This window comes from Trachurus trachurus, assembly GCF_905171665.1.
Source record: "Trachurus trachurus genome assembly, chromosome: 17".
In the NCBI taxonomy this organism is placed as follows: domain Eukaryota; kingdom Metazoa; phylum Chordata; class Actinopteri; order Carangiformes; family Carangidae; genus Trachurus; species Trachurus trachurus.
In genome coordinates, this window is record NC_139900.1 from 4883422 (window position 1) to 4900610 (window position 17189).

At 43.1% G+C, this 17189-nt stretch overlaps 1 protein-coding gene across 2 annotated transcripts in view; it reads left to right on the forward strand.

Annotated features, from left to right (window-relative positions):
- The window catches only part of myo10 (myosin X), a 142814-nt gene that overhangs the window by 74069 nt on the left and 51556 nt on the right, over positions 1-17189 (forward strand). For both annotated transcript variants that reach the window (XR_014596125.1, XM_083991977.1), the window contains exons 4-10: positions 6477-6664; positions 13996-14130; positions 14251-14375; positions 14569-14582; positions 15181-15265; positions 15983-16086; positions 16244-16373. Coding sequence is in view for 1 of the 2 variants with exons in the window: in XM_083991977.1 (XP_083848103.1) it covers positions 6477-6664; positions 13996-14130; positions 14251-14375; positions 14569-14582; positions 15181-15265; positions 15983-16086; positions 16244-16373 (781 nt within the window). In the remaining variant the exon portion in view is untranslated. The remainder of the gene's footprint in view (positions 1-6476; positions 6665-13995; positions 14131-14250; positions 14376-14568; positions 14583-15180; positions 15266-15982; positions 16087-16243; positions 16374-17189) is intronic.

The following is a 17189-nucleotide window of genomic DNA, read 5'->3' on the forward strand; positions in this document are numbered from 1 at the left end:
TTTTACTTGTTAATATGCATGAGATTGTAGCTGAAGCTAATTTCTGTCTCCAGTCCCACTGGCAGGTCGGTTTTAATAGCAGAAGGCAACAATATGATGAATGAAAAAACAAACATAAAGGCAATACAGTTATTGGATCCAGGCCAGACGTGGTCCATGCTGTTGAGTTAGTGAAATGTTAAAGCGCTCAGTGCTTGATATTATTGCATACTAAACAATTTAATTTGGTCTTAAATTGCTTTGTGAATTACACACCTCCCTATTGCACATAGTGTTTGTTTTTGCAAGTTGCTCGCTTGCAGTGTATTAGTGTATTAAAGTGCTGGTTAAATCAATCAACTTTATTTATATAGCACATTTAAAAACCACAGGGGAAGCCAAAGTGCTTTACATTGAGATATAAAAAAGGCATAAAGACACAAACACAAAGTTACTTCAAAAGACAAACAAGAAAAAGCAACAAAAAAAAGAAGAAGCAAAAAACAGAATGAAGGAACAAACAAGCTCACTGCAAGTGCAAATTGCACAATGCCCACTGTTTTTAATAGTAAATGCATAAAAAATTAGGTTATGAAGAATGAGTGCAAACGTGGTTGTCATGTTTTCTTACAAATATGAATATCTGTGACTGAGTTGCATCATTTATACCACTGAGTGATGAAGGAAGTTGGTGCACTGTTAAAATTAACGCTTTGATTTCACACAAATTAAAGATAAAAACGATGTTTCCCCACAGTAAAGAGTAAAGCGTTTACTGGACAGAGAGAGAGTGAGGCTGTAACCGTGGAGACGGAGGGGAATCAGAACCAGGCCGACCGCCTCGACACAGGTTCAAATAAACACGGCTCGTCTGAATCTCAGGTTTCTTACGTCAGCTCTGAGGAATGGCGGCGAAACGCAGAGAATCTGACACCACGCGGGGAGGACGAGGGGCCGCCGGTAATCACATCAGCCCACATGGAGGGGGTAGGGGGGGGGGGGCGGTTTCTGATGGGAGTCACAGCCACTTAGCTCAGCCAAGGTGCTGCCGTGGAAACTGTTGCCAGGTCGGAGCTACATGGAGATCTAATGGAGTCCAAATGGTTGTAATTTAATGTAATGGGGGGGGCAGTTTGTGTTTCACTCACTCAGACACTCGTGGTCTGGTGTGAACCGAGCAAACGTGACTCTGCTCTCCTGATGTTTTTCTTAGGAAGTAGCTTCAGGTGTTACTGATTTAACACGCTCTTTTTTGGGGGGGGTCTTTGTACTTATTTCAAATTTTCATGCACATTTTTAGCTACAAATGTTAAAATACAAACAGTTTGAGTTTAAACAAACAGAGGATTCAGTTTTAAAAGCTTCTGAATCCACAGAGGTCCAATATTTGACATTATAAGAAGATTTGATTGCAGTGTTAGTTCTCCATCTCCTCTCTGGAGTTCTAGTAACAACAGGTCGGTGTCAGCCAATCAGAAGAGAGGAAACTCTGAGCCTTTTTTTCTGATTGGCTGACTGTTTTCTGAGTTGATTAGATTTTTTTAAAAAATGCACATTTCAGAATAAAACACTCAGAGAAACCAAATCCTGCAAAGTTGTTGGATGGTGTTGTCCAGGTGGTGAGGGGGCGGGGCTTAGTTGTGACATCACAAAGTGACAGGAAGTCCTGACGGCTGGTTTTAAGGCTCAGTTTCTGAATACAGGCTGTGTGCATTTCTCTGTGGACTGAGGCTTTGATACTTTCACAGTATTAATATAGAACCTAGAGCTGCTTTATAATCACACTACACATGGACATCTACCTTTATACTGTATGGAGCTTTAACACAAACATCTACCTTTATACCGTATGGAGCTTTAACACAAACATCTACCTTTATACTGTATGGAGCTTTAACACAAACATCTACCTTTATACTGTATGGAGCTTTAACACAAACATCTACCTTTATACTGTATGGAGCTTTAACACAAACATCTACCTTTATACTGTATGGAGCTCTAATACAAACATCTATGGAGCTTTAAAGAACCTACTGTAGAGCTGCAACGCAGAGAAAGTCTTTAGGTTTAAATATTTAAATAAACCTTTATGGATCTTTAAGGACCTTTAAGGTGTTTTCCAGCAGCAGAGCGGTGATGTACGGTTTCTCTTCCATCTGTCACCGGGTGTAAAAGGTTTTCAGTCGACTTTCTCCCCCACACACTGTAAACAAGGAGTCAAGTAAAAATCCTAAACTTTACATGACACTCCATCAGCAGCAGGAGGAGGAGGAGGAGGAGGAGGAGCCTCGCTGTGTTTACACACAGCTTTATGACCCACTGTACATTACTATAACACACACACACACACACCCTCTACTCGTAGCTGATTTGCACAGGCAGCTCGTCCTTGTCATGTAAATACTCTTCACCTCAACTGCCATTCAAATGTTATTTGCATGCAACCGGCTGAATGTGGGTCAGTCAGTCACTGGGCTGCCTGACCGGTGTGTGTGTGTGTGTGTGTGTGTGTGTGTGTGTGTGTGTGTGTGTGTGTGTGTGTGTGTGTGTGTGTGTGTGAAGGGGGGTGAGATTAGTGTGTGCATAAGGGGTTTAATGGGCAGCGAGGGGCAGCAGGTGATAAGGTGATAAGGACGCCGCCACCGTCCCTGAACAAACGTCCTCATCAGCAACTTGTCGTCCGTCTGTAACTCCTGTGTGTGTGTGTCTGTGTCGTGTAAACAGGATGTTGATCCAGGACCTAAGATTTAAAGGTGTAGCACACCTAAATACTGACGTGTTTATTGGACTTGTGCAGACTGAAGCCTTGTGTCTAACATCACACTGCAGGTTCCTTCTGTTAACATTGCATTTGGAAAGTCCAGTTTTTCTTCCTGTGCACCTGCAAACTTACCACACTTATATCAATAGGACAGTTTAAATCCATAACTGCATCTTATTTCACCTCCAACTGCTCTTTGTTTTTAACTAGACTTCTCTGTTTTCAATTCCTCTTTGTCACTTTTACTTTTCGGTATTTCGTATTTCGGATATGCTTATGTATGCTTCAAACATTTTTTATTATGTCTTGTCCTCAAATGTTTTGTGTTTTGTCTCGGCGATATTGTAAATGAGGTTACTCCTCAATATATTTCCGAGTTTAAAAAAAAGGTTATAATAATATTAATAATAATCTACCAATGTACTTTACATACTGTAGTATCATACACATCAGGCTCAGCATTAAAGGGATAGTAGCATTTTTTTAAAGTGGGGTTGTATGATCTACAAATAGCCCCTAAGTACTTTAATTGGAAAAAATTATATTATAGCGAACAATGGAACTGTGTATTTTTTTTTTCAGGTAAAACCTCTTTTAGGCCACGAAAATAGTCTGTTTCTTTGGGTCCATTCACAACAATGTATGTTGTAAATCTCTGGGCAGGGCTATGGGCTGGCGTTGCTAACAGGAGGAGTGTAGAGAGTCTTCTACTGCAATTAAAGTACTTAGGGGCTATTTGTAGATCATACAACCCCATTTAAAAAAAAAAAATGCTACTATCCCTTTAAGCTGGTTTTGTGTTTTCTTTCATATATTCATAAATATAATGGGCTGAATCAGTTCAGGAGGTGAATCAATAGATTAATGGCAGAACAATATCTACATATCCACAGTGTAAAGTTGCAGCAGCAGTAGAATAATCATCAATGATCATTCCTCCAATCAAACTGTTGCACATTAAACACATCTGTCGTAGTGAACAGATGTTTTACATGTATTTATATCATTGATAAACTGAACATCTGTTCTCTGGAGAATATACACGATCAATAGGAGAATCAGAGTTCTTTTCTTCATCATGATGGGATTGAAAGTTTCTGAGCTGAACGTCTGAACATCAGTCGTGTGTGTGTGTGTGTGTGTGTGTGTGTGTGTGTGTGTGTGTGTGTGTGTGTGTGTTCCCTCTGAGCTCAGGTATATGCTCATTAACCTAATTATGGTTATTATGGCTGTAATTTGAGTCTCTCCACTTCAGAGCGCTGAACATGGTTTCACCTCGGGCAGAGCAAGAGCTGCTCAGCTTTTCTTTCCTTTCCTTTTTTCTTTTTTCCCTCCTCCTCCTCCTCCTCCTCCTCTTCTTTTTCTTCTTTTCTTCTTCCTTTTCCATCGTCCAAGATAAACAGTGTTTGGAAAACTTTCTCTGACTGAAGCTGCTGCTTTTAATTTCTCTGCTTGTTTGAGTTAGAGGAGAAAGTCGAACATGAGAAACTCGAGGAGGACGTTCACTAGCTGCAGAACAACAACAATAAACACAACTTAAATATAATATTTATATGGAGCGGAGGTGGAGGTGCTCTCGTTTTAATGCATCTCACCCTCCAACGTGTGATTTTTTTTAAACTTTGCCGTTGAAAAAGTTGCAGAATAATATTAGTAATAAAAAAAAAGGTTAACTAGTTTTGCAGTCGAGAGTCGAAACAAGCAACAAAAATCGAACAATCAAAATCAGAACAGGACATTAATGAAACAAGACACAAATGAGACTCGACAAAGTGCTGCAATTCATGAAATAAATATAAAAGCATGAAATAAAAACAAATAATTGAAATAATTAAAAATGCCAAGAGCAAATTTCCTACAGATATAGGTTAAAAATAAATAAAACAATGAGATAAAAAGATAAAAATGCAGTTGTTGTGTCTGAGCCGTTGTTAACTTTACTTTCTCTCTCTCTGAACTCTTTCAAACATTGTTTGTCTGGAACATAAACGAGTCGTGAGAGATGGAAAACTCCTCTCAGCCTGTTTACTGCTGCTCTTAAAAAACTCACTGGACTCGACACCGCTGCTGTTTGTCAGGCTTTGGTGAAAGAAGCAGCAAAAGTTGTTTTTTTCCCACAGAAAATGAACGAGAGAAGAAACATTTGGACTTTAAAATGTAGAGAAACGTCTCATGTTGTGATTAGTTTTATAGTTTCTGATCAGTTTCTCTGTCACGTTGTTTCTGCCGTGACCTTTACGACCTCTCTGGTTGTTTTCTCACTATGCTGCTGTGTCGTCTTTTTCCAGCTCGATTTATTCATTAGTCACCACCGCAGCCTCCACCAGGGCCCCGGCCAGGACTCCTCCTCCTCCTCCTCCTCCTCCTCCTCCTCCTCCTCCTCCTCCTCCTCCTCCTCTTCTTTCAGCATGTTGCTTTGTTTTTGCTCTGAAACTCTGCAACGTGAGGCCGCTCTGCAGCAGAACCTGTGGTTTGGGTCGGTGGTCGGTGTTTAATTGTGGTGGTGAACAGAAAAAACTAAAGGTCAGATGTGCTGAAGGTTGTGTTGCTGACGGGCTCATATTTACATATAGTACATACCTCACTTACATATTAGCATTACATATAGAAAATAAAGTTAAAACAAAACAGATAAATAAATGAAATAGTAATGATGCATGATGGATTTGGAGAAAAAAAGTATAATACATAAATACCATCAAATGAATAGGTTTCAAATTATATACAATACAGGGTCAGTCGTATAAAACACCAATATTACAATGTGACATCTAATTTCTCTTTATATCTTAAGGAAGAGGAGGGTTCCTGTTTGACTGAGGTTGCGTGTTGCATTCACTGTCCACCTCCGTGCTGGGAGACTAATGGGGGATTTATGACTTTTTATGTCATTGTCTGATGAATTAGATTAGATGCAGACTCTGAGAGACCTGGTTCTCCCTTATGTCTCGCTCTCCTTCTCATTGCTTATTGAATAGATGCAGGGAAAAATAAAAAAAACACTTTGTACCGTGTTGTTATATCATATCAATACATCTAATGCAACTTATCAAACTTTTATTGTGTAAACTGCAAAAGTGAATTGAAGTTTTCCTTCAGGCGTACGTCCTCTAACTGTGTCGGTGTGTTGCTTGATGAATCACATTTTGCAGGAATGAAATGCTGACAGTGAAAGTTTCCTTTAATTTGAAATTGCAAAAAAGGGTTTACATTTGTAATAATATATAAATCTATAATTTGAGAACAGTTTTTAGTACGGCTGGGACGATATGCTTTTCTCCCGATTCGATTCTTCTACGATTTTTTGGATGGCGATTCGATTTAAATTGCGATTCTACGATATTGCGGATTCTCTCGATTTGTAGTAGTAGTAGTAGTATTAGTTTATTTGTCTGCATTTTTAACATTTATCTGCACACAAATACTGTAGGAGCCTATAAATTAACATAGTCCATTATAAAGTGAACATAAACCCTTTTCAAAACCTGTACTCTCTGTATGTAAAAAATGCTAACAAATGCACATTGCACAATATTAAAAAAAAATAAATAAATAAAAATTAAATCATTAAAAAATCGATTTAAAAATCGTCAAAAAATATATCGCGATATTTATGTGAATCGATTTTTTCTCCCACCCCTAGTTTTTAAAAACACTGTGATATTCTCTCTCATCCTGTTGTATTTATGTAGCCTACTAATGAGTTGATGTTTGTCTCTCTTCTCCTCCTCAGACGTACATCGGCTCCATCCTGGCGGCGGTCAACCCCTACCAGCCTCTGGCCGGCCTGTACGAGCGTCCGGCCGTGGAGCTGTACAGCCGACACCACCTGGGGGAAATCTCTCCGCACATCTTCGCCCTGGCCAACGAGTGCTACCGCTCTCTGTGGAGGAGGCTGCAGAACCAGTGTGTGCTCATCAGGTGGGCTTTGTTCTGTTTCTTTCTTGTCTTTGTAGTTTAATCAAGCTCAGTGTGAGTTTCCTGACTTTTGCTGAGTCACTTAAAAACAGCCAGTGCCGAGTCAGGATATCCAACGTCTGTCTCGGGCTCTAATTGGCCGTTTTGAATAAACCGTTGTGTGTCTCGTTGGGTCGCTCTCTGCCCTCGGTCGGCCAACACTTTGATCCAGTTTCAACTCCCCCGGGGAGGTTGGCTGCACTTCTGACAAACACACACACACACACACAAACAGACACACACACACACACACACGCTCTGTTACTATCTCCATCCTCTGTCCCCTGCTTTCCCCTCTCTCACATCCTTCCTCTTTGATTTTCGCTGGACGACTTTCACATCCGCCGTCGCTCCATTGTTTCCTCCGACACACCGAGACGTTCACTTCCCCACGGAAAAAAGAAAAGTTATTTTTATATTTTATCAAAAAAAAAAAAAAAGAAAAAGAAAAGACTTTGGCCCCAGGTTTATCTGACGAGCTGCTGTGTTTGAGTCCGTGGGAACCGGTTGTGTTCGTGGTTCTTCGAGGTATCCGGTGATGTAAGAGAGGACGGTGAACGTGGGTCGTGGTGCGTTCAGGAGAAACGTTGGCGTGGGAGCTGCAGCTGCTGCGCTCGGCGACTCTGGTCTCGCTGATTCAAGCAGAAGTTTTTGCAGTTTAGTGAGAATGAGCTGGCGCTGGTTTTACAGCCCTGCTGGGTTGTTGGCATCGCGGGTAATGAGACACATGTGTTGCTTTTTAAACAACGAGGCGGTTTGAGGTTGTGGAGGAAGCAGAAAGTGAACGGTGGCTTTTTCTTTTTAATTGCTAATGATCTTTTAACATTTAACTACACACAACATATGAGGATTGTTGGTTTATGTCCCATCTCTGTTCCCGTAGCTCTGACTTACAGTAAAGTACTTAAAGGGATAGTTCGCCCAAAATTCAAATTTCACTCATTATCTACTCACCCTCATGTCGACTAAGGGCTGGGAGAAGTTTCAGAGTCCTCCGTTCCTTCTCTGAGTTACGGGGGGGTCCGCGCAGCAGTATTTGTCCATATAATGGTTGTGAATGGATACCAACTTTCTTCGTCCAAAAAGACACACCAAAAAACATCCAAATACCTCCATGCTGCTCGTCTGTAATGTCCCTCTTGTATTGAAGCCCCGACATGAGAATTTGTTCCGCCGGTCACAGGAAAAGCAGTGAACCGAGACACTGGGAGCTTCTGCTACAAACAAGTTTAAAATATAGACTTATTTAATTTTTTTCGGAACAATTTCTCATGTCGGGGCTTCAATACAAGAGGGGCATTACAGACGAGCAGTATGGAGGTATTTGGATGTTTTTTGGTGTGTCTTTTTGGACAAAGAAAGTTGGTATCCATTCACAACCATTATGGACAAATACTGCTGCGTGGACCCCCCCGTAAATTTGAATTTTGGGTGAACTATCCCTTTAAAGTTGCCCTGTTCTGGTCCTGTACTGGTCCTGAGCCTCTGTTGTGGCTCTCCTCCAGACACAGAGCCGCGTTTGTGTGTCAGGATGTTGTCAGTGGGAGGACCCACAACGAGGCGTCAACACAAACATCATGTTGTCGTAGGAGACGACTTTGTTCAGAGCTGCACAAAGCTGCACATTCTCCTCAGAGCTGCTGCAAACTCTCCTTTTAGTCTCAGAGATGATTGTTTTATTCATCAACCTCCTGTGTGTGTGTTTGTTTCTCACTCCGACACAGACTTCAGACTCAGAGACTGTGTGATTTGGAGAAAAAAAGAGAAAAACACTTGTTTTCTCTGTGTAGTTTGTCCTCCGACCGCAGCCTGCTGACCTCTCGGCTAAAACACAACCTGCTGCTTCACTGTCTGTTAAAATAGAGAAAATAACACACTGAGCTTCCCAAGACACACACACACACTGAGTCTGACTCCACCGTCCTCCTCTGACTGGGATCATTTGCATCTTCGGGATATTTTGAGGTCGAACGCTGCATCTTTTCACGTTGCAACAGGAAACAGGAAAAAGAAGCCGAGCAGGGCTTTAAACGGATTATTCTGGGTCTTTATTTGGAGAAAAAACACTTAAACCAGCAACAAGACTAAAACACAGTGATGCATGTGTGTAAGCTCTGCACTGTGACGGTCAGAGTTCAGGTGCAACAGACCCAACGCTTCCTGTCAGTGACAGTGTCAGGTTGAAACTTTTGCTTTTACTGTTTCTGAGTTTTACAGCGTCTGAGCTGCTAATCAGCTGCTAATTGTTGTTGCCCTGGAGCAAGGCACTAAAAGTCCAGCTGCAGCTGCTCTGCACAGCTCCTCTCCTACCTCAACCTGTAGTCCACATCGCTCTCTGATGGGGGTTTCACACCGACTCCGCTCCGTGCTGGGTCTGGTTCCCAAACCCAACTTTGAACCGAGCAGTGATTCAGTTCAGACCAAAAGAAAACCCAACAGGTTCAGAGCCTGAAACGTCGATTCTCAAGGGAACCAAAAAAATGTTGGTTCTAACAGTTTTGATCGTATAAGTTAGAGTCAAAGTCAATGTCTGACAAAAAACAAATAATAAAGTAAATAAGTATGTGATCAAAGACGAAGACGAGCTGGAAGGAGGAGGAGGAGGCAGCGATGCAGTGGTCTGATGAAGAAACTAAATGTTTGGTGGAGATTTGGACAAATACAGAATTTTAAGAAAAGCTAGAAAGTAGAATGAGAAAGAACAAGTTGTATGAATTTCCCTTTGGGGGTTAATAAGGTAAAGCTATCAGTAAGCGATCCGGTGGTTTTGGCTAACTTCTTGTCAGCCGATGGAGTTAGCAGTCCCCGCCCTCGTCCCTACGTCACCACATTCAGGCGCATCCCTTGGCTGCACACACAGAGAGGAATGCCCCTTTATGCCGTTCTCTCTCCTCATTGGATAAAGGTTGTAGGATACAAGGAAAGTTTTCTCCTCGGCTTACAGCAGAGCAGAGTGACTGACAGACCCGTGTTTCAGACCAAACACTCTATATAAGTGATTGCTGTCGGAAGATAGAACTATTTAAGACTTATATTAACACAAATATTCCACTTACTTCTGCTTTAAAGTCATTCTTATGTTTGAACTTGGGGAAGAAATGGTGGAGGTTTGGTTCACTCCAACACCAGACCAGATAGAAGGATTACAGAGAGCAGAAAAGCAAAACCCTAATATCTTATCATCATGATAATGTATCAGTTTATTATAATAATAAGTCACCACAGAAGAACTGAACCTTTGATGACTGTGGTTTGAAGTCAAAGACAAACTGATCTGATGACAGATGTTTGGTTTTCTCTCTTTCTTGCTGTAACTCGACACGTTGAACAAGAAACGACGTTGTCTCCAGAATCGACTTGTTGATGTGAGACAGTGAGGAGGTGAAGTGATGAACGTGACGAGTGTTTTCAGCCTCGGTGGTGAAAGTGAAGCTGAGTGTGTGTTTTTTGTTTTACAGCTGAACGTTGCTCAAACAAAGAGAAGTGTGTGAAACAGGAGCCGCTGTGACCGACGTCTCAGTCTCAGGCTCTAAAGTTAGATCGCTGTAACGCTGAGTCAAAGTCCTGCCCAGCTGCTGAGCACACACACACACACACACACACACACACACACACACACACACACACACACACACACACACACACACAGGCTTTATTTCACCCCGTTGGTCCCTTAAAAACACCAAAGCCATTTTAGAGCAGACCCTCGTAAAACATGTAACATGCCCCCTCCTCCCCTCCCCTTCACTTCACTTGTTCATGGTGTGTGTGTGTGTGTGTGTGTGTGTTTGTGTGTGTGTGTGAGGAAGACGAAGAAGAAGGAGAGCTATAAATTGCAAGCTGGCACTTCGAGGCGAGGCAGGAAGCTTTCTGGTCGGATTTAAGGATTGTGGGTAATCAGATCCAGGCAGACGGAGGCGAATGAAACGGGAGCTGGTGATGAAGAGGAGGAGGAGGAGGAGGAGGAGGAGGAGGAGGAGGAGGAGGAGGAGGAGGAGGAGGAGGAAGGAGTCGGCTCTAACGAATGGCATCTGCTCATTAATGCTCATGAACGCCACTTTGCGTTTTCACTGATGCAGATACCTGGCCGCGCTGAGCCACATGATTTTAATAGGAGCCCCCACCCAACACACACACACACACACACACACACACACACTTCGCCCCCCTTGTTGAGTTTTCTGCTGCTTCTGCTGAACCACCAACGAAGCAACGAAGCTTGTGGAGGCCCTCAGATTGTGTTGCCTTCAGGGACAGTTTTTCATCAACAGTCTCTGAATTTCCCTCTAAAACAACTCTGTGTGGTAACGTTGTGTTATTATCTCATAGCGTGGTGAATGTGCAGCTCACAACTTGTCCACCAGAGCGTTGTGGAGTTGTTGGGTTGTGTATTTGATGAGTTTGATGAGGGAAACCAAAGAAATCCCATTAGCCTCCGTAGCGTAGCTCTGAGCAGCTCACGGCTCTGCTCCGCCGTTCTAAAAATAGCTTGCACCGACAATTAAAGGTAACGAACCTACTGCTATGACTATAGGGATTATGGCAAAGGGCCAATTTGCCAAAATGTTGAACTATCCCTTTAATATCCGTTAACATCAGTTTACTCTCAGACACCTTTCTGTCTTTGTCTCCGTTTCAGAGTCTGTGACACAAAAGCTCCGGTGAGGTCCAGAGCTCCGACACGTTCAGTCGCTGAGCTGAAGACGGTGGTGGTGGTGGTGGTGGGGGGGGGGGGGGGGGGGGCGAGGAGGATTAGGACTGTGTGTGTGTGTGTGTGTGTGTGTGTGTGTTGGCCCTCTGCCAGGTCTCATTTAACAGGCTCTTTCAGCTTTAACAGAGTTCCACACTGAGTGAGAACAGTGGATCTGGATCAACTCCTCATCAGCAATAAATTAAACATCTCTGACTACGGCCAATTAGGAAATGAATGATCAATAATGAGAAAGAATAATCTCTCATTAAAGCTGCAGCATGAAACCCACTTCCTGTACCGAGCTGTTTGTGTTGATGATGTTTAAAAAGCTGCAAACATCTGTCCACATCTGCTGCTGCTGCTGATGCTGCTGCTGAGAGTTCACACTCAACATCTCCAAGTCTGATTCTCTGGACGTGTCCTCGAACACACCGCTCATAAAAAAACTAGTTTTTTTAAAATATTCCGCTGGCTCCTGCTTGGCTACTGTTTCTTTTCTTTTTTTCGTCGTCTTTTTTGCAGCAAACTATGACAGAGTATTAGGGCCACATTGACAAATAAAAAAATCACAAACTTTGAGAATAAAGTCGTAAATTTATGACTTTATTCTCGTAATGTCATGAGTTTTTTCTCGTATGAAATGTACGACTTTATTCTCGTAAATTTATGACTTTATTCTCGTAAATTTACGACTTTATGCTCGTAAATTTACGACTTTATTCTCGTAAATTTATGACTTTATTCTCGTAAATTTACGACTTTATTCTCGTAAATTTACGACTTTATTCTCTAAGTCTGTGTTTTTGTTTTTTTTCTCAATATGGCCCTAATACTCCGTCGTACAAACAAACTGAAACCAGTAAATGCATCGAACGTCTCATCACTAGAGGTCGTTTATTAAAACCTGCTGTGATGCGTTCAGGGTCAGGTCTGTCTTCACTACAGTGAAATATGTTCACATGTAATGAAACTGGTCTCATTGTTAATCTGAAGCTCCTTTCAGCTGCTGTTGGTGTGAGTGAGTGTGAGAGAGAGTTGATAATTAACGTGTTGAGCCTGAACATCACACGGTGTGACTGTGGGTTGCCAGGTTCACATGTGTGAGGGGGTTTTTCCCTCGACACATCACGCTGGTTTGTTTCTGTTGTTGATTCCTCAGTCGGCGGTGAGTTCAATGACCCTCAGACACATTTAGACATGCAAGTGCTTTGTTTTTCTGTTCAAAACAACATTAACAAAGTTAGAGGGATAAATTCCTTAAACTGGAACACGATGGAGACAGTAAATCTGATAAAGATGCAGCTTTTTCTGGATTTTACATCGTTATATTTTCAACATTTTCACATTTTTGGACAGATGTGGGACACAGTGACGAGCCTGTTTATTGTTCACTGACAGTTTAAAGACTAAATGACAGTTTCTGGTGCAGAAAACGCCAAAAACCTAAAAACTCTGAACGATGCAGAGGAATGTGGTGAAACTTAGAATCAGATGGTTCTTCTGCTCCTTAAAGGGATAGTTCAACATTTTTGACAAATTGGCCCATTGCCATAATCCCTATAGTCATAGCAGTAGGTTTGTTACCTTTAATTGTCGGTGCAAGCTATTTTTTAGAACGGCGGAGCAGAGCCGTCAGCTGCTCAGAGCTACGCTACGGAGGCTAATGGGGTTTCTTGGTTTCCCTCATCAAACTCATCAAATACACAATCCAACAACTCCACAACGCTCTGGTGGACAAGTTGTGACCTGCACATTCACCACGCTATGAGATAATAACACAACGTTACCAGACAAAGTTGTTTTGGAGGGAAATGCAGAGACTGCTTGATGAAAAACTGTCCCTGAAGGCAACGCGCATCAGTGGTTTTGCATGTATTTCCCTCTAAAACAACTCTGTGTGGTAACGTTGTGTTATTATCTCATAGCGTGGTGAATGTGCAGGTCACAACTTGTCCACCAGAGCGTTGTGGAGTTGCTGGATTGTGTATTTGATGAGTTTGATGAGGGAAACCAAGAAATCCCATAATGAGCCTCCGTAGCGTAGCTCTGAGCAGCTCACGGCTCTGCTCCGCCGTTCTAAAAACAGCTTGCACCGACAATTAAAGGGAACGAACCTACTGCTATGACTATAGGGATTATGACAATGGGCCAATTTGCCAAAATGTTGAACTATCCCTTTAATGATGAAGTTCTGTCATTTAGATATGTGTGTATATGTGTGTTTACCACCGTGTTGGTGCTGAGGTGTGATGTTTAAGACCTCCAGTTCATTTTCTGCTCCTCAGCGTCCGGTCGCCACCTAGTGGTCAGATTATTTCCCATGATGCTCTCATGACCCAGCAGCAGCAGCTGATCACGCCTGACCCAGTTTAACACACACACACACACACACACACACACACACACACACACACACACACACACACAAACACAAACAGCGCCAAAATAAAAATGGCAGAAAAAATATTTTCATTAAAAAGTTCGATAGAGAAGAACAGGAAATCAGACTCAACGACACTTCAGACTCTGTGAGTTTTCGTTCCTCTTCTAATTTGTTTTTTTCTAACTTCTAATTAGTTGTGTTTGTGTGTTTTTCTCTCAGTGGAGAAAGTGGAGCAGGAAAAACCGAAAGCACCAAACTGATCCTGAAGTTCCTGTCGGCCATGAGCCAGCATTCCCTGGAGCTGTCGTCCAGGGTCCGGACGTCGCACGTGGAGGAGGCGCTGCTGGAGAGCAGGTGACTCCTCCTCTTCATCCTCATCTTCATCTTCTTCATTATCTTGTGTGTGTGTGTGTGTGTCTGTGTGTCTTCCTGACCCAGCTGCCTCCTCTCCTCCTCTCCTCCTCTCTCTCTCAGTCCCATCATGGAGGCCTTCGGGAACGCTCAGACCGTCTACAACAACAACTCCAGTCGCTTCGGGAAGTTCGTCCAGCTGCACTTCAGCCAGAAGGGAAACATCCAGGGAGGCCGCATCGTCGACTGTATCCTAGCAACAACAGCAACACCTCAGCTCATCTGAGGCTCCGCCCTCTTTCTTTATTATTATTTATTATAACCTTTATTTTTATTATGAGTTCTGATGATAAAGTGAAAAGTTGAATCGTCTTGTTCAGTCGACTGTAGATTCTCTCTTCTCTCTGTTTTCTACCTTGACCAACACGTTTCTGACCACAGACCTCTTAGAGAAGGTGAGTCCTCCTCTTCTTTCTCCTCTTCCTCCTCCTCCTCCTCCTCCTTCTCCTCCTCCTCTTCTTCCTCTTTCTCTTCTTCCTCCTCTTCTTCCTCCTCCCCTCCCGTTCTTCCTACTCCTCCTCCCTTTCTTCTACCGCCTCCTTCTCCTCTTCCTCTCCCTCTTCTTCCACCTCCACCTCCTTTTCCTCCTCCTCCTCTTCTTCTTTTTCCTCTTTCTCCCCCCTCTTTATCATCCTCTTCTTCTTCCTACTCCTCCTCCCTTTCTTCCACTGCCTCCTCCTCCTCTTCTTCTTTTTCCTCCTCCTCCTGCTCCTCCTTTTCTTCCTCCTCCTCTTCTTCCTTCTCTTCCTCCTCTTCTTTCTCCGCCTCTTCCTCTTCCTACTCTCCCTCCTCTTCTTCCTCCTTCTCCTCCTCCTCTTCTTCCTTCTCCTCCTCCTCTTCCTCTTCTTCCTCCTCCTCCTCCTCCTCCTCCTCCTCCAGTCAAACCTGTAAAGGTCGTTGATTAAACTCTACAGCCTAAACAACATGAAGCATTGAGCTGTTGTTTTGAAGGAACCTGAATGAACTGAAACCTTCTCTCTTCTCTCTCTCCAGAACCGAGTCGTGCGTCAGAACCCGGGCGAGAGGAACTACCACATCTTCTACGCCCTGTTGGCCGGAACCAACACTCAGCAGAAAGGTGACGAGACCGACCGTTACGACTCAAAACACACTTAAAGGGATAGTTCACCCAAAATTCAAATGTCACTCATTATCTCCTCCCCCTCATGTGGACTAAGGGCTGGGAGAAGTTTCAGAGTCCTCCGTGGCTTCTCTGAGTTACAGGGGGTCTCGGCGTAGCAGTGCATGTCCATATAACGGTTGCAAATGGATACCAACTGTCTTCGTAACAAAAAGACACACCAAAAAACATCCAAATACCTCCATGCTGCTCGTATGTAATGTGCGTCTTGTATTGAAGCCCCGAAATGCGAAATTCGTCCGTCAAATTTGGACGAACCAGGGTCTGTCCTCTTCCCAGTTCGTCCAAATTTGACGAACCGGGAAGAGGAGCTTCGAGAAGCTTCCGCTACAAAACAAGCTTGAAAAATAGACATATTTAATTTTTTTTGGAACAATTTTGCATTTCGGGGCTTCAATACAAGAGGGACATTAGCACTATGGAGGTATTTGGATGTTTTTTGGTGTGTCTTTTTGTTACGAAGACAGTTGGTATCCATTGACAACCGTTATATGGACATGCACTGCTACGCCGAGACCCCCCTGTAACTCAGAGAAGCCACGGAGGACTCTGAAACTTCTCCCAGCCCTTAGTCCACATGAGGGCGAGTAGATAATGACTGGATCAAGCCCATCATGTGACCGTGTGTGTGTGTGTGTGTGTGTGTGTGTGCAGAGGCGTTTGCGTTGACGCAGCCAGACCACTACCACTACCTGAGACAGTCGAGCTGCGTCAGCGACAAGACCATCAACGACCAGGGAACCTTCCACGACGTTCTGGTAGAGGAAACACCACGCTCACTCACTCATCTCAGATGTTTCTAAAGTCACCACTTCACTAATCCTCCTCCTCCTCCTCCTCCTCCTCCTCCTCCTCCTCCTCCTCCTCCTCCTCCTCCTCCTCCTCCTCCTCCTCCTCCTCCTGTGTTTTACCCAGAATGCCATGCGAACGATGCAGTTCACGGAGGAGAACATCGGGGAGATCCTGCGCCTCCTGGCCGGCGTCCTGCACACGGGGAACATCGAGTTCATGACGGCCGGAGGAGCTCAGGTGTCCTCCAAGTCAGGTGGGACAGTTTCACCTTCACATCCTCCTCCTCCTCCATCATCTCTACTGCTCCTCCTCCTCCTCCTCCTTCTCCTCCTCCTCCTCCTCCTCCTCCATTTTTTATTTATTTAACCTTTATTTAACCAGGCGGAATCTTATTTACAATGATGGCCTGACAAGAGGCATAGGCTTCTTGAGGGGAAGGGGCAAGAGGGCTGTAAAGGAGAAAAGATTGGTTAAAGGACAATAACAAATAGGCAGCAAGAACAAGAACATAAAAAGAGTTAATGGCCAAGATTTTTACAGTTAGTTCCAGTAATTAGTAGCAACAACATGTCACAGAAAGTGGCCGAGGCCAGCAGCGGCAGGTATGGTGCATTCAACAAGCAGAACTGAGGAAAAGGGTTTAGTTAGATAGTGGGGAAGCAGCTGCAAGAATCTGTAAAAAGGTGTGAGATGGAGATGCATACTGACCTGACAAGGACCTCTAGTGGTCGTGTGAAGAACGACTGTCAGGAACAAACCTCTGTCTTTGGAGACAACTTGATTTTTCATTTTTTAAAAGCAGAAATTAATGTGATTATCAGTGTAAAAATAAAAAATTCTATGTTGGTTAAAAAAAAAAAGGGACTCCAGAGATGGATCCATCACCACCAACATCTAATTATAAGTGTAAAACAAAAAAATGTTTTTTTCAACATGTTAAATATGATGATTTGGTTTAAAAAAAAAAAAAAAAAAAACAGAGAGTGACTTCATCTTCATTTTATCTGTCCCAAATGAACAAATGTGTTTTGAAACTTTAATATTTTACCCTTCACTCCTCCCAATTAAA